At 43.2% G+C, this 25,088-nt stretch overlaps 1 protein-coding gene across 1 annotated transcript in view; it reads left to right on the top strand.

Annotated features, from left to right (window-relative positions):
• UNC93B1 (unc-93 homolog B1, TLR signaling regulator) overlaps positions 1–25,088 on the top strand; it is an 82,109-nt gene that overhangs the window by 40,427 nt on the left and 16,594 nt on the right. Inside the window, exons 4-7 of the mRNA XM_082266738.1 lie at positions 1,999–2,152; positions 4,317–4,478; positions 9,675–9,804; positions 14,697–14,790. Of these exons, the coding sequence (XP_082122864.1) occupies positions 1,999–2,152; positions 4,317–4,478; positions 9,675–9,804; positions 14,697–14,790 (540 nt within the window). The remainder of the gene's footprint in view (positions 1–1,998; positions 2,153–4,316; positions 4,479–9,674; positions 9,805–14,696; positions 14,791–25,088) is intronic.

Genomic DNA, 25,088 nt, shown 5'->3' with positions numbered 1-25,088 from the left:
ATATTCCCTGGATCAACTTTACCTAAAAAAATTTAGTACCCATTTATATTATGTACACCTAGGAAAGAATCCAGGCCTTTTTTAAAGCAATCTAGTGAGCTGGCCAGAACCTCCTCTGGAGGGAGTCTATTCCACATTTTCACAGCTCTTACGGTGAAGAAACCTTTCCGCAATTGGAGACGAAATCTGTTTTCCTCTAGATGTAAAGAGTGCCCCCTTGTCCTCTGTGTTGACTTTAAAGTGAACAACTCTACACCAAGTTCACTATATGGACCCCTTATGTATTTATACATGGTGATCATATCCCCCCTTAATCTCCTCTTCTCAAGAGAGAATAAATTCAGTTCCTTTAATCTTTTCTCATAGCTGAGCTCCTCCATGCCTCTTATTAGTTTGGTTGCCCTTCTTCATACATGTGAACCTCAATCATTCATTCTCTCCCCTTGTTCCCCAAAAATAAAAAGAAGAGGGGAGCAAAAAGATTGAACTTGTAAACCCTATAAAGAGCACATCTACTGTGTCAAACTACTGTGTACACTAAGAAAAAGCAAGAGAGGGAAAAAAAAAAGAAGATAGTCCACCCTTACATCAAGACCATTCAGTTGGTGACCCAAAAGGGTCGACCCGTAGGCACCTTTCAGCCTTCCAAATCCACCTCAGAGCAATAACAGAAAGGATAAGGTGAGTGAAATGGTAATGCTCAAGCTAGAATTAAAGTCTGCTTCAGAACATCTAAATGTGCTTGTATTTCTTATCATCCTGTGATATTTTTGGCCATCTTAAATTGCTTTACAAAAGTGTTATTGGGTTTTTCAAAGTTCTGTAACAAGGTACAGAAGAATGAACAGAAATGAGCACATTGGAAGTCATAGCAAAACAAAGTACAGTAATCGAAACCAGTTCATTCCAACTGGCCCATGTAAATATAAGAAAAGAACTCTTCACAGATTGAAAATGGGCTTAGAAATTGTACAAGTCCGGCGGCATTATATCTTTCAAGGCACACCTTAAGGAAAGTTAAGGAATCCCTGCAAGGAAACTGAAGGCCAAGGGGAAGAAAGGGGGTAAAGAAGGGCCAGCTAGTAGCTTGAGCAGCCCAAGGAAGAAGGGGGAGAAAGAATCAGGAGGAAACGGGATTTGTCTCAGGGTAGAGAGGGAAAAAAAGGGGGGAGAACATCCCAGAGTGGTGCAATCTATTGTGCCACCCAAAGACGAGCCCTACAGATGATCAGATCGATAAAAGGGAGCCGTCCAGACTGTCATTTAAAGTCAGCCAGGGGTCCCGTACCTTCAGGAAATTGGAATGCGACTGGGAGAATGGACTTGAGCTTCTCGTGCACCATAAGGCGCTGTTTAACCTCAGAAAAGTTAAGGAACGGTTGGCACCAGGCCTTAGCTATGGTCTGTCACGCTGCCAAGAAAACAATGGGGTTGTGTGGTAATGTGACATGTAGAACAGCTATAATTAGGGAGTAGACCTTGGTCCAAAATCATAGAGGTTTCGGGAAGGGCCACCAGGTCTGTAGAAAGGTGCCAGGCTCCCTGCAGCCCCGGAAACAGAAGGGGATGCTGAGGGAACCAACTTGGCCACCCGTACTGGGGTCCTATATCAGCAGGAAAGTAGCTTGTAGGCATTCTCTTGACTCTCTGTTGTTCCTAGAGCATTTAGAAGAGTTCAGCCAAATTTTGATTCCAGGAGAACGGATCCAAAGTTTTCCCCACGTGGGTTTTCCACTTAGAGACATATGGGAACCTTCGAGACCCCAGGACCTCTGTAAGTGAGCCATAGAAATCCAACACCAACGTGGGGTTTTTATGGCATCTGTTCTCAAAAGAAGTCAGGCGCCCGCTTAGGTTGGCCATTGAATACCTTGTATTGATGTGTGGTCTGAGGAGCGGTTGCGTGCTCACTCATTACTTTTGAGGCTTGCTGTTCTCTGTGTTTTTTTATAAGACGTTAATATTCATCTGATATGGTCATGTGACATTGTTTTTCAGGTCTCCTGCAGATGCAGCTGATTTTACATTACGATGAGACATACAGAGATGTGAAATATGGAAATATGGGTCTGCAGGATATCGATAACAAGATGCTGATGGGCATTAACGTAACTCCAATCGCTGCTCTGCTGTATACCCCTGTTCTTATCAGGTTAGTAGGTAGAAGTTGATCAAGTGATTTACACTGAGATAGACTTATCTTTTTAAAAATCGGGTAGATGTATAGGTGGTGAACAACTTTCTTGCCTATCAGTGGGAGTGGAAGATGAAACTGTGACCGTTTACTTATGGAATATGGAATTACTTTGGAATATTTTTGCAACCTTTGAACAACTTATCCTGTTGTTTTCTACATTATATGCTTGCTGACGCCTGCCTAGATATCTTATACCTGTAAGGTTTAGCCATTGCTGTGAATGTTTAAATGTTCAGGCAGATTGGACTGAGACTTGTCTTAATGCAAACTTAAACTAATGCAAGTTGCCCTCAGAAAAGACTTCCCCTGGCCCCTACGTCACCACTATGTTACAGTCAAAAGTAGAAAAATTGTAGAAAAATCCTAAAAGATCATAGGTGAAAGATGTTGCAGTAAACACTTTAGGTCAATGTCTACTATGCAGCCTTTCATTTCCAATCTTTGGAGAATTTTCTACTTCCAACATAGTGACAACCCAGGGGTTGGGGGCAGGCATGGCCAAAGGCTTGTCTTCCTTCCTTTTTGCTTCATCAATATTGAATTTTTTCCTCTCATAGTTATACTGTATTTATCCATCCACCATACATGGGTTCACCATTATCACATATTATATATATATAGATTGTTTTTGATTTTTTACATATATTGATATACATAGGGGCTTAAACAGGTATATTGAGTGAGAGAGGTGGATGTATGTTTTTAGGTGTGTCTTGGTACCATTTTTAATGTAATATATACTTTGCACATATCCACTTTTTGCGATACATTTTTGATTCATTAAAGTATATGTTAATTCATTACAGTCCAGTGAGTATTATAATATACACTTTCTATACAATTATTTTTAGGTGGTCGAGTTTAAATCAGGTCTTTTAACCTAGTTTTTCCAGTTGTCTATTTACCGATCTGCTCCCACCGTTTACAGTCACTTTATCTCATTAGAACTTTTGTAGGTTAGATCAAGGGTTCATATTGGAGTGCCTACTGTGTTTATTCTTATGGGCCATATACACTATAAGATTTTCTGAAGACTTTTTCCTTAAGACTTACCAAAACCATATAATATGAGGTCAAACCTAAACACTTTCAAATTGTATGCAATCTGGCAGGCCCTTGCACTACATAGAAAAGGTAAATCTGAAGGAAATCTAACCACAAAAGTTGGATAGTGTGTATCTAGCTTTAGGCATGGCTGCAGGCAACCTGGAATTCAGAGGATCCAACATTTCAAAAAGTGTCAGTAATGGGATTATTGAAGCATTATAAAAAAAAGGATACTGTATTGCTATTTTACTGAGTGAATCTACGCATTTACTAGACTTTGCCTACTGTGATTACTAAAGTCCTCTAGGACACTTATATAACCATATCCAGTGCTGTATTTTGGCCTAGGCCAACAAGGCCCAGGCCTAGGGCGGCACTTTGCAGGGGGGCAGCAAAAAAGTTGACCCCTCCACCTGAGACACTTTTGGCCACTGGTTGCTAGAGCTGCCTCTCCCACCTCTCTCTCACCCCCTCCTCTCTCTCTCTCACCCCCTCCTCTCTCTCTCTCACCCCCCTCTCTCTCTCACACCCCCTCTCTCTCTCACACCCCCCTCTCTCTCACACCCCCCTCTCTCATCCCCTCCACACCCCCTCTCTTTCTCTCGCTCTCTCTCATTCTCTCTCATCCCCCTCTTTCTCCCTCCCTCACCCACCCCCCCTCTCTCTCTCTCATCCCCCCTCTCTCTCCCCCCCTCACCCACCCCCCCTCTCTCTTTCCCACCTTCTCTTACTCCCCCATCTCGTTAGATCTCAGGGGTTCATGCTGGGACTTGGAGTCCTTCAATTTTGGAGGGAGTCACATCCGTTAAAAAGGAAGGAGTGGGGCAAATTTACATAGGAGTCGGAAGTGGGGGGGCCCAATTTTAGTCTTGCCTAGGGCAGCACAAAACCAAAATACACCACTGACCATATCAAGTACCTAAATAACACCAGAATCAGGGAAATATGCAGATACAAAATCATGTGATTACAATTTTGATGACTATGATGAAAAAATTGATACCACACATTATCTAGACAAGAACACGGGATGATACTTCTTGACTTGATGACACCTATTTCTCTGACTCAGATTTTTTGGTACAAAGTGGATGCTGTTCCTCTCCTCTGGGATCTATGCCTTGTTTGTCTCTACCAATTACTGGGAAAGATACTACACCCTTGTCCCATCAGCAACTGTCATCGGGGTCATGATTGTCCCCTTCTGGGCATCAATGGGGAATTACATTACCAGGTAAGTTGTGAAAAATAAAACATAAATGTTTCAAAAAAAGTAAATACGTAAAAATTTGAGTTATGTTGTAAATTTTAATAAAGATATCCCATAAAGGCAAGTTAAAGAAATACAGTATATTTAAAGTGGAGTTCCACCCTAATTTAATACTTACCTCCATCTTCTCGCTCCGGGTCACCTGAAAAAGAAATGGATAATCGCATATTTTTTTTTTTTTTACTTACCTCGTAGCGAAGAAAATATACTTACCTTACTTCCTTCTTCTTCCTTCCTCGGCCGCGGCCCGTCGTCACTTCCTGGCTCTGCAATGATTCCTGGGAGCTGAACGTCATCGCTCCCAGGAATCATTGCGCCTGCACCGGCCCCGACGTCAGTTCCGGGTCGCGCGGGTCATCCCCTTCTAAACAGCTTCTGGGCATGCCCAGAAGCTGTGGAGGGATGACGCGCGCGACCCGGAAGTGACGGCGGGGCCGGCGCAGGGCATCGTGGGACCGAAGAAGGCGGAAGAAGACGCCGAAGGGGATCTCGCTGGCTTCAAGCTGGCCACATCTGAGATGGCAGCGCTGGACAAGACGTTTTCAAGGTAAGTATTTGTCCTAACAGGTAAGTGCAACCCGGGACAGATCAGAGGCTAGCCATTGTGGAATGTACTAGCCCTGACTGTCCCGGGGTATTTAAAAAAAAAAAAAATCCAGGGTGGAACTCCGCTTTAAAGATTTTATACACATTTAACACTCATTAGGCAAGTAAAGCACATTTGAACCCTCTTAATCTAGTACTGCAATGTAGTCAGGTTGCATATTTTATTTTGTTTATTTATTACATGCTGGAAATTTATGCAGCATTTTACATATAGTACATTCACATCTGTCCCTTTCCTCAAAGAGCTTACAATCTAAGGTCCCCAACTCACATTCGTGCATACACATACTACCCTGTTTCCCCTAAAGTAAGACATCCCCCGAAAATAAGACCTACTTACAGTTTTGCCTCTCGCTGAAATATAAGGCATCCCCCCGAAAATAAGACCTCCCCGATAATAAGGCCTTCTCGAACATAAGGTCTCCCTGATAAGAAGGCCCCCCAAAGCTACCGTAACTCTGGACCGTAACGGCGAGCGGCTCCGCGCAGCTCACTGTTGGCCTGCTGCTCGCTCTGCCCTGACGAAGTCTGGCTGACTCACAATTAGACAGTGAGTCATGCGGGGCAGGAGTCGGGCACATTGTGTGGACACACAGGGGTGCCTGAGGTAGGGGGGAAATGTCTGATAAAGGGGTGGGGGGGATGTCTGGTGAAGTTGTCCACTGGCACAGGGGTGGGGGGAGTGGGATCACTTAAAATGACACAGGAGGATCAGAAGCGGGGGGGGGGAATCAAAATGACACAGGAGGATCAGAAGCGGGGGGGATCAAAATGACACAGGAGGATGCAATTTGCTGGTTGGTGATGACAACTACTACCGTACCGTATACAGGTAATACATTTCCTTTTTTTTTTTTTCAACAATAAATGTGTACCGTATTCTTCTTCATGGGAAAATAAGACATCCCCTGAAAATAAGACCTAGCGCATCTTTAGCAGCAAAAATAAGACACTGTCTTATTTTCAGGGAAACAGGGTAAGACCAATATACTGTATGTGGGAGCCAAAAGTACATTGAATGGTTTTTAATGAAAACATAACTGCATTAGTTTGTTTGTATATGTGCCTGGAGCTTTAAACCTGGGTTTAGTATATAGAAACTTAAAAAAAAAAAAAAAAAAAACAGCAAAAGGGACAGTACTTACAGTCAATGCGAAGTGTCCCCTGTGCTGATGGCTGCAGTTTTAGTTAAAATCCAAAGACCATTGGTCCTCCCTACCTAGTCTCTGTGAATGGAAGAGGGAGGCCAAAAGGATGGGTATAGTCAGCATTAATTGAGATGTGCCTGTGACAGTTCCTTCAGCTCATATTAACCCCTGCAGAACCGGAATATTATGGCTGCAGGGCATAGGTGTGCACAGCTTATTGCATTAGGGTATGCACCCCACACACGCCCATATATTTGTATATGTGTGTATGTATATATGTATGTATGTATGTATGTATATATATATATATATATATATATATATATAGATATATATATATATATATATATATATATATATATATATATATATATATAGATATATATATATATATATGTGTGTGTGTGTTAGTGATCGACCGATATCGGTTTTTCGTTGCTGATACCGATCCCTAGTGTGTGTGTATGTATGTATATGTATATAATATACACACACACACACACATATATATATATATATATATATATATATATATATACTGAACAAAATGATAAACGTAACACTTTTGTTTTTGCCCCCATTTTTCATGAGCTGAACTCAAAGATCTAAGACTTTTTCTATGTACACAAAAGGCCTATTTCTCTCAAATATTGTTCACAAATCTGTCTAAATCTGTGTTAGTGAGCACTTCTCCTTTGCCAAGATAATCCATCCACCTCACAGGTGTGGAATATCAAGATGCTGATTAGACAGCATGATTATTGCACAGGTGTGCCTTAGGCTGGTCACAATAAAAGGCCACTCTAAAATGTGCAGTTTTATCACACAGCACAATGCCACAGATGGCGCAAGTTTTTGAGGGAACGTGCAGTTGGCATGCTGACTGCAGGAATGTCCACCAGAGCTGTTGCCCGTGAACTGAATGTTAATTTCTCTACCATAAGCCGTCTCCAAAGACGTCAGAGAAGTTGGCAGTACATCCAGCCGGCTTCACAACTGCAGACCACGTGTAACCACACCAGCCCAGGACCTCCACATCCAGCATCTTCACCTCCAAGATCTTCTGAGACCAGCCACCCGGACAGCTGCTGCAACAATCGGTTTGCATAACCAAAGAATTTCTGCACAAATTGTCAGAAACCATCTCAGGAAAGCTCATCTGCATGCTCCTCGTCTTCATCGGGGTCTCCACCTGACTGCAGTTCCATCATCGTAACCGACTTGAGTGAGCAAATGCTCACATTCAATGGCATCTGGCACTTTGGAGAGGTATTCTTTTCATGGATGAATCCCGGTTTTCTTAGATCTTTGAGTTCAGTTCATGAAAAATGAGGGCAAAAATAAGTGTTGTGTTTATAATTTTGTTTAGTGTATGTTTATATCTATATCTGTATGTGTGTGTATATATATATATATATATATATATATAGCACATACACACACGCTCTAAGGGCCTATTTACACTAGGAACTGCGTGTGAATCCTACAGGAATGCTGTGTGGTTCCTATGCGATTCACATGCAGTTCTCTGCAGTGCGATTTTTTAGTCCCATTCATTTTGAAAGAGATGAAACAGCACCGCACTGAATTTGCATGCACTACTTTTTGAAACGCACCTCACTTTGTACCATGCAAACCAGTGCAGGCAAATGCACTGTATTAATTGACCCTTGCAGCAGATCGCAAGGGCAGTGTGATTGGAATGCGGTGCAGGAAGCCACACAGTAAAGCGGCTCTTCTGCACTGCATTCCAGTGTGAACAGACCCTTATAAATAAATATAAGCAAACATTTTAACATGTATTAAAACAAAGATGTTGTCAGTAGAGCAGTGGATGGTGTCAGTAGAGCAGTGGAAGGTGTCAGTAGAGCAGTGGACATTGTCAGTAGGGCAGTGGACGTTGTCAGTAGGGCGTGGACGTTTTCAGTAGGGCAGTGGACGGTGTCAGTAGGGCAGTGGACGTTGTCAGTAGAGCAGTGGACGTTGTCAGTAGAGCAGTGGACGTTGTCAGTAGAGCAGTGGACGGTGTCAGTAGAGCAGTGGACATTGTCAGTAGGGCAGTGGACGGTGTCAGTAGAGTAGTGGAGGGTGTCAGTAGGGCAGTGGACGGTGTCAGTAGGGCAGTGGACGGTGTCAGTAGGGCAGTGGACGTTGTCAGTAGGGCAGTGGACGTTGTCAGTAGAGCAGTGGACGTTGTCAGTAGAGCAGTGGACGGTGTCAGTAGAGCAGTGGACGGTGACAGTAGAGCAGTGGTAAATAGTTATTTTTTCTGCCCCAGGTCCTTAGCTGAACAGTGGGGAGATTTTTTTTTAAAATGGCTGCAGAGCGGGAGTAGAATTGGCAGGTCCTGGCAGAGCGATGCCCTGGCGGTTGATTAGGGTGTCCCCAGGCACACCCTTCATACCCCGTGCGCGCGCCTATGCTGCGGGGGGGTTATTACAAGTCAAAGGACTTGTCACAGACACTCCATCAAATGCCGACTATACCCACCATTTCGGCCACCCTCTTCCATTCACAGAGGCTATATTTTAGCTGTCATGAGTGAAAAGAGATTAATGAATGAAGGAAGCAGTACTTTCATTGATCCACTCATTCTCCATTCATAGAAGTATATAGTTCATAGTCTGCCCTTTTGAATAGTACCAATGACGGGTCCAGTGCTCGTATAAAACTGCCCCCCAGCACCAAAAGATTACTGATGCGGGGGTATAGGGGAGTCAGAGAACTTCCACTAGGACAACCAGTACCAGCACAGTCGCAGTCGCTCTTGAGAAGAGGAGATTAAGGGAGGATATGATCAACATGTATAAATATAAAAGGTTCCATATGGTTAACTTGGTGTTGAGTTGTTCACTTTAAGGTCAACACAGAGGACAAGGGGGCACTCTTTATGTCTAGATCTTGTCTCCAAATACGGAAAAGTTTCTTCACCGTAGGAGCTGTGAAAATGTGGAATAGACTCCCTCCAGAGGTTCTGGCTAGCTCACTAGATTGCTTTAAAAAAGGCCTGGATTCTTTCCTGGGTGTACATAATATAAATGAGTACTAATATTTATAGGTAAAGCTGATCCAGGGAATATCCGTTTGGCTCTCGGGGGATCAGGAAGGAATTTTTCCCCTGCTGTAGTAAATTGGATCATGCTTTGCTGGGTTTTTTTTCGCCTTCCTCTGGATCAACTGAGGGTATAGGATTGTGTATATGGGATTGTATGGTTGGGTTTTCTTTACTGTGTTTTTTTTTTTTTTTTTTATTGGTTGAGCCAGATGGACTTGTGTCTTTAACTATGTAACTATGCATTGACTGTAAGTAGCGTCCCCTGTGCTGTTATTGTAGACCATCTTTTTTAGTTTTCCCTATAACTTTTTTTTTTATTTTTCCTTTTTACTTGAATATATTTGACTACAGGATGGCTCAGAAGTATTACGAGTTTGTGAACTACAAAGAAGAACATGTCAGGGAGCAGCGGCGTGTACCCCGGGGAGCCAGCCATAAATACATCATCATTTTTCAGACTATCTTCTTTTCCATCTTCCATGTGAGTTCCCACTTAGAACTATCCTTCTTGCACGTTCTCTCTCATCAAGAGGACCACTCTCCACAAATTTGTCCCTGATTAATTCAGTTTAGTGCCAGGAAAATTTACAGTAAGTACGAATTTCAGGATTGTAATGTCCTCTCCAAACCCCTTCATGATACCACATGTTCAGGTCTGGCTCTGCCCTTGGTCATACCCCATCCTTGATTATGTCAGAAATGTCTTTTGCTACAATTACAAGCCATGCCAATAGAGGATTATCAGACCCTAGATTGACCTCTAGAATAAAAACATACAGTGCCTTTGCGAAAGTATTCGGCCCCCTTGAAATTTTCGACCTTTTGCCACATTTCAGGCTTCAAACATAAAGATATAAAACTGTAATTTTTTGTGAAGAATCAACAACAAGTGGGACACAATCATGAAGTGGAACAAAATTTATTGGATATTTCAAACTTTTTTAACAAATAAAAAACTGAAAAATTGGGCGTGCAAAATTATTCAGCCCCCTTAAGTTAATACTTTGTAGCGCCACCTTTTGCTGCGATTACAGCTGTAAGTCGCTTGGGGTATGTCTCTATCAGTTTTGCACATCGAGAGACTGAAATTTTTGCCCATTCCTCCTTGCAAAACAGCTCGAGCTCAGTGAGGTTGGATGGAGAGCGTTTGTGAACAGCAGTTTTCAGTTCTTTCCACAGATTCTCGATTGGATTCAGGTCTGGACTTTGACTTAGCCATTCTAACACCTGGATATGTATATTTGTGAACCATTCCATTGTAGATTTTGCTTTATGTTTTGGATCATTGTCTTGTTGGAAGACAAATCTCCGTCCCAGTCTCAGGTCTTTTGCAGACTCTATCAGGTTTTCTTCCAGAATGGTCCTGTATTTGGCTCCATCCATCTTCCCATCAATTTTAACCATCTTCCCTGTCCCTGCTGAAGAAAAGCAGGCCCAAACCATGATGCTGCCACCACCATGTTTGATAGTGGGGATGGTGTGTTCAGGGTGATGAGCTGTGTTGCTTTTACGCCAAACATAACGTTTTGAATTGTTGCCAAAAAGTTTGATTTTGGTTTCATCTGACCAGAGCACCTTCTTCCACATGTTTGGTGTGTCTCCCAGGTGGCTTGTGCCAAACTTTAAATGACACTTTTTATGGATATCTTTAAGAAATGGCTTTCTTCTTGCCACGCTTCCATAAAGGCCAGATTTGTGCAGTATACGACTTATTGTTGTCCTATGGACAGAGTCTCCCACCTCAGCTGTAGATCTCTGCAGTTCATCCAGAGTGATCATGGGCCTCTTGGCTGCATCTCTGATCAGTCTTCTCCTTGTATGAGCTGAAAGTTTAGAGGGACGGCCAGGTCTTCGTAGATTTGCAGTGGTCTGATACTCCTTCCATTTCAATATTATCTCTTGCACAGTGCTCCTTGGGATGTTTAAAGCTTGGGAAATCTTTTTGTATCCAAATCCGGCTTTAAACTTCTCCACAACAGTATCTCGGACCTGCCTGGTGTGTTCCTTGTTCTTCATGCTCTCTGCGCTTTAAACAGACCTCTGAGACTATCACAGTGCAGGTGCATTTATACGGAGACTTGATTACACACAGGTGGATTCTATTTATCATCATTAGTCATTTATGTCAACATTGGATCATTCAGAGATCCTCACTGAACTTCTGGAGAGAGTTTGCTGCACTGAAAGTAAAGGGGCTGAATAATTTTGCACGCCCAATTTTTCAATTATTTATTTGTCAAAAAAGTTTGAAATATCCAATAAATTTCATTCCACTTCATGATTGTGTCCCACTTGTTGTTGATTCTTCACAAAAAAATGACAGTTTTATATCTTTATGTTTGAAGCCTAAAATGTGCCAAAAGGTTGCAAAGTTCAAGGGAGGCGAATTCTTTCGCAAGGCACTGTATATAGGAAGAATATGAAGAATCACTGGTCTAACATGCAAAAATCAACCTAAAAACCAGTGATCTAATAATAGCTACCAAGTATCGTTTGGCCAGTCCTAAAGTAAGATCTGAAGCAGATGGCACACTGCACCAAGTAATGAGCCTCTCATCCACCATGATATGTTGGGTTCGGTTCACGCTCATGGTCTCAAGAGCATAACGGAAAGCAGGCTGCACAGTGATGACATTGTGGTTTCCCAAAAGCTTTATTATACCACAAACCGCATGCAGTATGCCCCTACCATGAGAAATGCCCTTAATGGCGAGGACATCATGTATGCTGTTTGTGGTACAATAAAGCTTTTATAAAATGGTGATGTCATCAGTGTGCAGCCTGCTTTCTATTAAAATCCTAAAGTTAGCCACACAGTGAGAATGACCAGATAGAGAAAATTAAAGTGATTGTAAACCCTTAGGCCTCTATGCCTATAATAAGGCTTACCTGTAGGTAAAATGAATATCTCATAAACGTGCACCCTTAATGCAGCCGCTGACATCAGTGGCGCATGCGCTCTGAAGGTCTGGCATATTGTGCCGGATCTTCAGAGCTTCTTGCCTGAACCGAGAGAGTGAGGTTATCGCAGCTCCGGCCACTCACAGCACCGGAGCCCGCGAACCCTGAAGAAAGACCGGCTGAACATCTCAGCCCTCTCAGCAGTGACCGGGCGCTGCTGAGAGGGATTTGTTCTAAGGTAGGTATAATGTGCTAGTAAAACTCTGGTCCGACCACATCTGGAGTATTCTGTCCAGTTCTGGTCGCCAGTCCTCAGGAGGGATGTGTTGGCGCTGGAGAGAGTCCAGAGAAGGGCAACTAAACTGATTAGGGGATTGGAGGACCTTAATTATGAAGAGCGTTTACAAGCGCTTGATTTATTCTCCCTGGAGAAGAGACACCCGAGAGGGGGACATGATAGCCATTTACAAATATCTCAATGGTGATCTCAGCATAGAAAAAAAAGCTAGGAGTGCATGAGGACACAAGGACATACAATGCGATTAGAGGAGAAGCGTTTTGACCTCAGGCTACGCAGGGGGTGCTTTACTTTTAGGGCTACAAGATTGTGGAATTCTCTACCACAAAAGGTGGTTACTGCGGGAAGTATGGTGGCTTTCAAAAGACTCTTAGACGTACATCTCAAGGATCAGAACATTAAAGGGTATGAGAGATGATTACGGCCGCATACACCTACACAGGTTGAACTGGATGGACTATTGTCTTTATTCACCCTCTACTACTATGTAACTATTGATTTATTCTCCCTGGAGAAGAGACACCTGAGAGGGGGACATGATAGCAATTTACAAATACCTCAATGGTGATCTCAGCATAGAAAAAAAGCTATTCAGTCGCAAGGAATGCATGAGGACACGAGGCCATACTATGCGATTAGAGGAGAAGCGTTTTAACCTCAGTCTACGCAGGGGGTTCTTTACTTTTAGGGCTACAAGATTGTGAAATTCTTTACCACAAAAGGCAGTTACTGCAGGAAGTATGGCTACTTTCAAAAGACTCTTAGACGTACATCTCAAGGATCAGAACATTAACCACTTAAGCCCCGGAAGATTTTACCCCCATTCCGACCAGGGTTTTTTTTGCGATTCGGCACTGCTTGACTTTAACGGACAATTGTGCGGTTGTGCGACGCTGTACCTAAACGAATTTGACGTCCTTTTTTTCCCACAAACAGAGCTTTCTTTTGGTGGTATTTGATCACCTGTGCGATTTTTACTTTTTGTGCTATAAACAAAAAAAGAGCATAAATTTTGCAAAAATAACAATATTTTTCACATTTTTTTATATGAAATTCCCCAAAAAAAATTTAAAAATCAAAATTTTTTAACATTTTAGGCAAATTTGTTTTATGCTACCTATGTTTGGTAAAAAAAAAATCGCAAAAAGCGTATTTTGATTGGTTTGCGCAAAAGTTATCGCGTTTACTAACTAAGGGAAAGATTTTTGTCATTTTTTTGGTGTTTTTTTTTTTAACGCGTAATGGCGGCGATCTGCGATTTTTTTTGTTTTTTTTTGCGGTACTGCGACATTGCGGCGGACAGATCGGACCCTTGACTGACATTTTTGACACTTTTGGGGTTCCCAGTGACATTACTACAGTAATCAGTGCTATATATATGCACTGTTACTGCAAAATGACACTGGCAGGGAAGGGGTTAACTTTATTGGGGAAGGAGGGGCTATGTGTGTCCCTAGGGGTGTGTTTCTTACTGTGATTGGACATGGCTACTGGTGTAGGAACAGTGATCAACGGTCCTACATAGTAGAACCGTATGATCACTATTCCTACACAGGGGAGAATGACAGGCGGCTTGTTTACATTAGCCGCCTGCCTTTCTCCCTCTCCACCGACGATCGCCGAGTGACCGGCGGACATTGGGTCCGCCGGTCACACGCACGGACTTCCTAGGGAAGGAGCCAGGGCGGGCGCGCGCTTCCGCGGGCGCGCGCTTGCCCGCTATTGGCTCACAAGCAAGTGACAGGCAAGTGACGTACCCATACGTCACTTTGCCTGGCCGGGCCTGACCGCCGCAGTATATGTACTTGCGGCGGTCGGCAACCGGTTAAGGGGTATGAGAGATGATTACGGCCACACACACCTATACAGGTTGAACTGGATGGACTATTGTCTTTATTCAACCTCAACTACTATGTAACTATACTAGCACATTATGGCATTGTCTTGCATTGCAGGGTTTGCTTTTTTTTTCCTTATAAACTCAATCTCGCACAAATTTAAAGTACAGGTACTGCCATGTTCCCCCTGAAGTATTGGTGGTACACCTCAAACACCTTGAGAAAGACTATTGTAAAATTGATGCTATATATACTATAAACTGCATTACGTATGTACAAGTATAGGGTTATGTCATTTTAATCTGATTTTATCTGTTGTTTTTTTGTTTTCTACAGTTGAGCTTTGTCCTGTCCCAGTTTCCTGTCTACTTCTTCCTCAACAAGTTCCTGAATTCATATAACCACACGCTCTATAACGTGCAACAATGTGGTAGGTGTGCAGGCTCCTAATATTATCCTATACAAGATTTAGGTAAAAGCTGGAGAAAGGTAAAATGGAAGTGCTGTCCACATAAAAAAAAACATCATTCTTTTTATTCCCTTATCTTTTTTGGAAAACAACAGCTGAAATATGATTGGCTGCAAGGTGCAAACCCTTATTTTTTCATATATGCAGGCTGTAACCACTTCCAGCTCTGACCAGGCCTTTTATTTTGCGATTCGGCACTGCGTTACTTTAACTGACAATTGCGCGGTTGTGCAACACTGTACCCGAATAAAATGTATGTCCTTTTTTCCCTACAAATAGAGCTTTCTTTTGGTGGTATTTGATCACCTCCTGCGTTTTTTTTTTTTTTTTTTTGTGCGCTAAAAACCTAAGAATACTGTAAATTTAAAGAAAAAAAAAAAAATATATATATATATATATATATATATATATATATATATTTTTTAATTTTCTGCAATAAAAAAAATGTAGAAAAATCTAATTTCTTCATCAATTTAGCCCAATATGTATTCTGCTACATATTTTCGGTTTTAAAAAAATCCCAATAAGCGTATTTTGATCGGTTTGCACAAAAGTTATAGTGTCTACAAACTATGGGATATGTTTATGGAATTTTTATTTTATTTTTTTTACTAGTAATGGCAGCGATCAGCGACTTATAACGGGACTGCCACATTGCGGTGGATTAATCAGACACTAAAGGGCCATACACACTATAAGATTTTCTGAAGACGTTTTCCTTTAGATTTACCATAACCATATAATATGAGGTCAAACCTAAACACGTTCAATTTGTATGCAATCTGGCAGGCCCTTGCACTACATAGAAAAGGTAAATCTGAAGGAAACCTAACCACAAAAGTTGGATAGTGTGTATCCAGCTTTAGGGGATTATTTACTAAACCTGAAGAGTGCAAAATTTGGTGTTGCTCTGCATAGTAACCAATCAGCTTCCATGTTTTTTGTCAAAGCCTAATTGAACAAGCTGAAGTTAGAAGCTGATTGGCTACCATGCACAGCTGCACCAGTTTTAGTAAATCTCCCCCTATGTGACACTTTAACCACTTGCCTGCCGGGCACTTTCACCCCCTTCCTATCCAGGCCAATTTTCAGCTTTCAGTGCTCTCTCGCGCTTTGAGTGACAATTGCGCGGTCATGCTACACTGTACCCATATGAAATTTTTATCATTTTTTCCACACAAATAGAGCTTTCTTTTGGTGGCATTTAATCATCTCTGGGTTTTTTATTTCTTACAAAAAAAAAAAAGAAAAAAGACAGAAAATTTTGAAAAAAAAACGTTTTTCTTATTTCTGCGAGTAAATTTTGAAAATAAATAAAATTTTCTCCTTCACTGATGTGCGCTGATGAGGCGGCACTGATGGGCACTGATGAGGTGGCACTTATGGGCATTGATGAGGTGGCACTGATGAGGAGGTACTAATATGCCGCACTGATGAGGAGGTACTAATATGCCGCACTGATGAGCACTGATAGGCGGCACTGATGAGCACTGAGAGGTGGCACTGCTGGGCACTGAGAGGTGACACTGCTGGGCACTGAGAGGGGGCACTGCTGGGCACTGAGAGGCGGCACTGATGGGCACTGAGAGGCGGCACCGCTGGACACTGATGGGTGGCACTGATGGACACTGACGGGAGCGGCACTGATGAGCACTGATGGGCAGCACCATCAGTGCCCATACTCAGTGCCCATAGTGCTGCCAGTCAGTGCTCATCAGTGCCTAGATGAGCAGGCACTGATGGGCACTGACTGGCAGTACTATGGGCACTGATTGTGGGCACTGATGGGGGGGCACTGTGGGCACTGATGGTGGGCACTTAGTGTATTTTATTTACCTTGTGTAATCAGGACACTGGTGATCAGTGCCCTGATTACATTCCTCTGTGTCCCCGAACGGCTGATCGACTCTGCTCCTTCCTCACATGCAGTCTCTGTGTGAGGAAGGAGAGCTGGCGATGAGACATGATCTTATATGTTTACATATGAGATCATCTCTCATTGCATGGGCCGATCACGTGGTAAATGGCCGCTGTGATTGGCCATTTACCACGATCTGTGATTGGCTGTGTCCAAGGGACACGGCCGACCCAGATTTTCCATGATGCGCGCTCGCGGGAGCGTGCGGGGAGCCTGTCACTGGGAGGCCGTTTAAAGACGGCCTCCCGGAAATTCGAGTCCGCGCTGCAGCCGTACTTCGGCTATAGCGCGGATCGGAAGAAGTTAAACCTTTTTTCGGAACCAGTGACACTAATAACAGTGATCAGTGCTAAAAATATGCAGTCACTGTACTAATGACACTGGCAGGGAAGAGGTTAACATCAGGGGGGCGATCAAAGGGTTAATTGTATGCCTAGGGAGTGCTTACTAACTGTGGGGGGAGGTGTTTGTACTATGGGAAGGCAGAGATCCGCGTTCCGGCTTTGCAGAAACACAGGATCACTACCTTCCCTTCTCACAGAACGGCGATCTGCCTTGTTTATATAGGCAGACTGCTGTTCTGCTTCTCTCCCGAATGATCAATGGGTCCCGGTGGACATCGAGCTGATTGGCTCCTGTTGTGTCTAATTACAACAGGAGCTGGTCGCCAGTGGCATGCATGTGCACCCCAGACCCGGAAGTGCAGGATTACGTACAGGTACGTGATTCTGCACAGGAGAGCCGCCTTGCCGCCATACAAGTACAGTATATGGTCGGCAAGTGGCTAAACTTGTTTTGTTCAAATTTTATTTGTACTATACACTCAAACTGTAGTCTTTTGAGGTTTATTTTTATTCCTGTCAACTGTTAATCTGCTGCAGTAAAATGATGAATGTTGGTAATGAACTGAACAGGTCAAGTGATCCTTAACCGCTTCCGGACCGCCCGCTGCAGTTTTACCGCGGCAGTGTGGCCCTCCTGCGCGAAATGTTGTAGACCTATGTCGGTCGCGCGCCTGCAGCTAGGGGGCGAGTACGCGCCACTGGCGGTGCGCTCCCGCCCCCACTCCGCAGCGGGGACCCCGATGCACGGGTCAGGCAGCTCCAATTGCCGCCTGACCCCCGCGATCGCTCCCTGCTGAGAGAGAAGGACGGGCAGCTGTTGTAAACACAGGATGTTTGGAGGATGTGTTTGTGAAAACCATCACTGACCCCACTGATCTCAGAGGCATTTTTATGCGCCTCAAAAACATCATGGTATCTGAACTTCATGCATCCTGGGACATCGTCTTCCTGGAGAAATACGTCCAGGAGAAGATGGTCCCAAGGAGCTTGAGGTGGAACATCAATCCTGACCAGGGAGAACCTGAGATCCAAGAATGGTTCCAATTTTTCAACGGAGCTGGGATGAGTCTTTTAAATTTTTTAATTGACAAGAGGAGGAAAAAAGTTATTAGGCTAAATAAAGAGATTCTAGAGATCAAAGAGAAACTAACTCCCTTTATGCAAGAGGAAGCATATAAGGTTTACAATCAAGAGTTAAGAGAAATTCTCGCTATGGAAGAAGAAGAACAGAAAATTAAAAAGAGGAAAAAATATTTCCGGGACCTGGAAGACTATAATACGTCTAAAGTCTTCAAATGGGAACTTAATTTAGTATCCGAAACTCCAACTGAAGGAGGTGTTACCAACCCTTCAGAAATGGAAGTGGCGGAAGAAAGGTCAAGACAAATCAGCATTGCTGAACCAGTCGCAAGCACCAGTGGGAATGTTACTTCAGGGACTTCCCTAAAGAGGGATACAGAGCGGAAAGGTCCCAGTAACAATATCAAGAAATTTAAACCCCTGAGAGAACAGCCATCTGGACATCAGCCCAAAAGGAAGTCCAGAAAAGATGAAAGTAGGAATAGGTATGAGAATGCCGCATACGAACACCCTAGGGGAGAAAGAAGGAGAAGGGAGTCAGACTATGAAGGATACTATAGAAGATCCAGGTCCAGATCTCCAAGAAGAGGTCCCAGGGAGCATTCTGATTATTACCCAGCAACCCCTCAAACCCCGAGGAATTTTTACCCTCCTGTGGAAAATAGGTATGAGTCTCTTAGGGACAACCAAGATGAGGAGGAGGAATGGATAAATGAGTACCCAGAGCAATCGCAAACCCCCATCAGCACCAAACCGCGGGGTTTTTTAGGCCGGGGCTCTGCCAAAGCCAAAAGAAAAAAACGACCAGGGGCTGCAGGGGAGGAACGTCCAAGAAAAAAGAACAAATAGAGGCAGGAGGCATCTTCAATCTGAGTGGGATTGACCTTACCAGCTCAGAAAAACAGACTCTGGGGAAAGGATTGAAATTTGCCCCCAAAAAATCCTTAAACAAGTTCGAGACGTTTTTGGACGTACACAAATATATTAGAAAACTCAACATCAAACGTCATTTCCTCGACAAGGCCCACGAGAGAAACTATGTTTCTTACAAACAGCCTACATGTATACCTACTAATCTGAGGAATGCTTCCCTCTTTAACCCCCCTGGGAAATCCAGCCACCATATCAAGATCTTCAGAGATATTATTCTCAAGGAGTTGGAACAAAAAGATGCTTCCATTAAACCACAAAAAGATCTATGGAATGGTATTAAAGCTCTATGTGATAAAAAGGATTTGGTGATCCGCCCAGCGGACAAAGGCGGGGGTACAGTCCTATTAAAGAAAGAGGACTACATGGAGGAAATGGACAATTTGTTGTCTGATAGAAGGACGTATGAAATCCTAAAGAAGGACCCTACCTGGAGCTATAAAAAGCAGTTAGAACGCATTGTGTCCAAAGGTCATAAGGATGGCATTTTAAGTAAAAAGGAGAAAGAACACCTAATACCTCTTGCACCTCGAATTCCTACCATATACTACCTACCAAAGGTCCACAAGAGCCTCATAAAGCCACCGGGGAGACCGATAGTTAGTGGCATTGACTCGGTTACATCCCGGATAGGGAAGTATGTGGACCATTTCCTTCAGCCGTTAGTTCAGGAGACACTGGCGTTCCTGAAGGATACCACCCAGTGTATCCAAGAGATCACTGAACTCCAAGTTCCAGGGAATGTGATAATGGTCACAGCCGACGTGGCCTCATTATATACCGTTATTCCCCACGAGTTAGGCTACGAGGCTGTCAGCACCTTTTTAGACCAAGATTATCACATCCCGTTAAATCAGAAGAAATTCATTTTAGAACTTCTACAATTTGGTATGGAACACAACTATTTTTACCATAATCAACAATTTTACCTACAGCGGACTGGCGTGGCTATGGGGGCCAAATTTGCCCCCAGCCTCGCCAACCTGTTCATGGCTCTATGGGAAAATAGGAACATCTTTGCGGAGAAAACTAACGAGCTAGTGATGTGGCGGCGTTACATTGACGATGCCCTAATCATATGGAAAGGAGAGGAAGCAAGCTTACACCAGTTCATGGGGAAGCTAAATTGCAACAACTGGGGTATACGTTTCTCCTACCAATGGAGTACCACCTCTATAAGCTACCTTGACCTTGTGATATGGAGGAAAGGAGAAAGATTCATTACCAGCTCATACCAAAAACCGACAGACCGAAATGGCTTCATCTCCATCGACAGTTGCCATCACCCCATGTGGTTAAAATCTGTGCCCAAAGGGCAATTCAGGAGAATTAGACGCAACTGTACGGAAGATGAAGACTTCAAAACACAAGCTCAGCTTTTGAAGAATCGGTTTATTGAGAAGGGATATGACCGGAATGAATTAGAAGGAGAGATACGTGAAATTGCAACTCTCAAACAATCCGAATTATCTGTCCCTAGGGAGAAAGATAAATCAAAAGATGCTATGGGAAAATTTGAGTTTGCCTTCACAACTCAATTCTCCAGCCACTATCGATGGCTGAATCACATATTTCGGAAGCACTGGGGAATCTTACAACAAGATCCGTTATTGGGTCCTTCGCTTCCATCCAAACCACCAATGATCTACCGAAAGGCTAAGAACCTAAAACAAATTATAGCTAGGAATCCCGTTGAAAAACCTGCAACTCCTAAATCTTTCCCTAACCTTCAAGGATACTTCCCGTGCCGGAGGTGTAATATCTGTCTAAATGCTACTACCATTAAGACCAAGCAATTTACCTCTACCACCACAGGAAAGAGCTACCCCATTAGGGATTTTATCACCTGTCACACCAAAGGGGTAGTGTATCTGGTCACCTGTGAATGTGGGAAGCAATATGTGGGGAGGACGATTAGGACTGCCAACATCCGAATAGGTGAACATCTGGCCAATATTCGGAAAGGTTTCCCTGGTCACAGTCTTTCGAAACATTTTGCCACCCACCACCATAAAAATCCGGGCAAACTGAAGATTATTGTAATCGAGAAGTATCAACCCCACTGGCGGGGGAGTAATATGAAAAGAGCAATTTCCAGAAGGGAAACCTTCTGGATCTATGAGCTCAGAAGTTACAAGCCCCTAGGACACAACATTGAATGGGACATAAATGCGTTTATTAATAACAGCTGACATTTATGTCCCATGCTCCCTTTACTGGAAATTTGACCCATTTCCTTCATGTTTCCTCTATTAGTTAGAAGTGTGTGGGTCTCTGCATGGAGCTACAACATTTGTGACTAGGATCTTCTTCCACATTCTAATAGCTAGTTTTGAAGAAATTCAAATCAAAAAACTTTTTCCTCCTTTTTAATTTTATTTTATTTTTTGAGTATACTATTTTAATTCCAATTCCACTTTTGGTAGGAATTTTTATTCATTTTTCTTTCAGAATTTCGTGTTTTAATACACCCAAGCTGGCGGGAAGCTTAGTAGTTACCCCACAGCTTTTTTATGATTTTTTATAAAAGCATTATACACCATCATACACTAGAAAGGGTTAAGTAGCCCGGTCAATTCAATGGAATTAAAAGTTTGTATGTTTTAATGTTTTTTCAATGTTCCTCAAGGCTCCTATCTATTTCGCTGCAATGATATGAAAGTTTGTAGAAGATATGCGGCATAACAATATTCTGTATATTAAGTAGTAGGTGGAGATCGTCCGCTTCCTCTTCCTATTGGCTGTTATGCCTGTGGGGGAGAGGAATACATACTCTGCTTACACAGTAAATGCCCTTGTCATCAGCACAGGAAGCAGCATCATAGATATGAGACGACAGGAAGTAAACAAAGCAAGTACTTCCGGTGGACATCCCGACCTTCCAGACTGTAACCACACATCATAACAATATTTGGTGATGCCCAAGAGTCCCCTTATCCCCTTTTGGTTGATTTGGACTTTGCTATTAAAGAGTATGATAAGTGGCCAGTCTACAGGTAAGAAGGGGAGGGTCCCGAACCCCGGAAGTACTTGCTACAGGGCATATATAATGGCGGTAGTGATGGCGCTGGCTCTACCTCCTATCTAAGTGGATGCCCTATCGGGAGAAACGCGTCAGAGAGGAGGCGCCGCGTCATCACATCTAGACCAGGCAGCGGTCCGCACTGCAGGCGGACCCCGCCATACAGCTCCTCCGTGAGGGAACTCGCTATTATTGTCTTCACAACTGTAAGTGCAACCATTTGTTTTAATAAAAATCTACTGTTGGTAATGCACCATTGCGGTCCCCTCTGTTGTGTCCCCTATTATTGAGGTCGACCAGACTAAGGAGTTACAGCAGCCAATCAGAGTCTAGCCACCTTTGGCAGGATCTTCTTTCGTCAGGCTTTCTGACTGGGTCTGTTCCTCTTGGACACAAGCAACTACATCAGCCATCCTAGAGTCCAGTAACCCCCGGCAGGACCACTCATCACCATAGAACCAGGCTTCTTGTTTGGCTTTTGTCCGGTAAGAGTCTAGGGAGCACGAGTGCGTCAGAGTGCCTTCTGTATTTCTGGGAACATTTCTACCTGGCTGCATGACCTTTGGAGCGGTCATATTCATATATGCCCTTAACGTTTAACTTCTGGTAAGAGGCCAAGCTGGTGGTGGGACTTTGCACCTTCCAATCACAGTTCACCTTTCCCCAAGCTGGAAGTTTTTGTCACCATTTTTTGCACTTTATTTATGGACTTATAATATGGACGTTTATTGCACATTGGTGTATCACTAGTCACCTTCTGGACATTTTTTGTTTTACACGATTTGCATACGTTTTAATTTTTTTGCATTATTATTGCATTTTTGGTTTATTTGTTTACATCATTTTGTATGTTGCACATATGCACTAGGGCAGCGCACCTGATTTCTTTACCTATTCTACAACATACACTCTAAGGTAGCAGCACACCCTATATTGAATCAGCGCACTTTCCTACCCACCACAGCTGTTGTAAACACAGCTGACCATTCTCTCTCTGGAATGATCACAGAGCGCCTGTGATCCTTCTGTGTAGGAACACAGGTCTCTATGATAATTTCCCAAGTCACGCCCCCCCCCCCCCCCACAGTTAGAATCACTCCCCTAGGCTCACATTAAACCACCTTGATCACCCACAGTGTTAACCCCTTCCCTGCCAGTGTCATTACAGTAACAGTGCATATTTTTTTTAATGTCACTGGTCCCCCCCCAAAAGTGTCAAAAATGTCAGTTAGGGGTCCGATCTGTCCACCGCAATGTCGCAGTACCGCTAAAAATCGCAGATCGCCGCCATTAGTAGTAAAAAAAAATAAAAACGGCATAAATCTATCCCGTAGTTAGTAGACGCGATAACTTTTGTGCAAACCAATCAAAATACGCTTATTTTGATGTTATTACCAAAAATATGTAGCAGAAAACAAATTGGCCTAAAATGTTAAAAAATTTTGGTTTTTACATTTTTTTTTTTTTTGGGAATGTTATATAGCAGAATGTGAAAAATATTGTTTTTTTTTTTCCAGAATTGTCGCTCTTTTTTTGTTTATTGCACAAAAAATCAAAATTGCACAGGTGATCAAATACCACCAAAAGAAAGCTCTGTTTGGGGGAAAAAAAGGACATCAATTTTATTTGGGTACAGAGTTGCACGGCCGTGCAATTGTCCGTTAAAATAACGCAGTGCCGAATCACAAAATATGGCCTGGTCATTTAATGGGAAAATCTTCCGGTTCAGAAGTTGTTAAGCAGCCCATAAATCAGGGATCCTCAAACTACGGCCCTCCAGCTGTTGCGGAACTATACATCCCATCAGGCATTGTAAAACTCTGACATTCACATACATGACTAGGCATGATGGGAATTGTAGTTCCTGAACAACTGGAGGGCCATAGTTTGAAGATCCCTGATATAAATGGAGCAATTTTCTTTCCTTCCACCATGGGTGGAAGGAAAGAAAATTGCTGGGTTCCTTCTTCAGCAGGGAAGCATTCCCGGCCAGTAGATGGATCAACTTGGGTACAAATCCTACAGAATGACCTGGACAAAATAACGGAGTGGGCAACAACATGGCAAATGAGGTTTAATGTGGAGAAGTGTAAGGTTTTGCACTTGGGGACTAAAAACATAAAAGCACAATACACGTTAGGAGGGGAACCCTTGGGGGAATCAAAAATGGAGAAAGATCTGGGAGTCTTAGTTGATGATAGATTAGACAACAGCATGCAATGTCAAGCGGCAGCTGCCAAAGCCAGCAGAATATTAGCATGCATAAAGAAAGGGATGTATTCCAGAGATAAGACTATAATCCTTCCACTTTATAAAACTCTGGTCCGACCGCATCTGGAGTATTCTGTCCAGTTCTGGTCGCCAGTCCTCAGGAGGGATGTGTTGGCGCTTGAGAGAGTCCACAGAAGGGCAACTAAACTGATTAGGGGATTGGAGGACCTTAACTATGAAGAGCGTCTGCAATCGCTTGATTTATTCTCCCTGGAGAAGAGACGTCTGAGGGGGGACATGATAGCAATTTATAAATATCTTAATGGGGATCCCAGCTTAGAAAAAAAGATGTTCATTCGAAGGGATTGCATGAGGACTCGAGGACATACAATGCGATTAGAGGAGAAGCGTTTTAACCTCAGGCAACGTGGGGGGTTCTTTACTGTTAGGGCTACAAGATTGTGGAATTCTCTACCACAAGAGGTGGTTTCTGCGGGAAGTATGGTGGCTTTCAAAAGACTCTTAGACTTACATCTCAAGGATCAGAACATTCAGGGCTATGTGAGATGATTACAGCCACACACACCTACACAGGTTGAACTGGATGGACTATTGTCTTTATTCAACCTCACCTACTATGTAACTATGTAACTCTGTATGTAACAATCAGCCTGCCCATACATGGATCGAATCTCAGCTGGTCCCTGCTGAACCGGCTGAATTTCGATCTATGTATAGACAGCTTTACACTGAT

The sequence above is a fragment of the Pelophylax lessonae genome (assembly GCF_965119305.1).
Source record: "Pelophylax lessonae genome assembly, chromosome: 9".
Lineage (NCBI taxonomy): Eukaryota > Metazoa > Chordata > Amphibia > Anura > Ranidae > Pelophylax > Pelophylax lessonae.
This window is presented reverse-complemented; position numbering and strand designations above follow the sequence as displayed.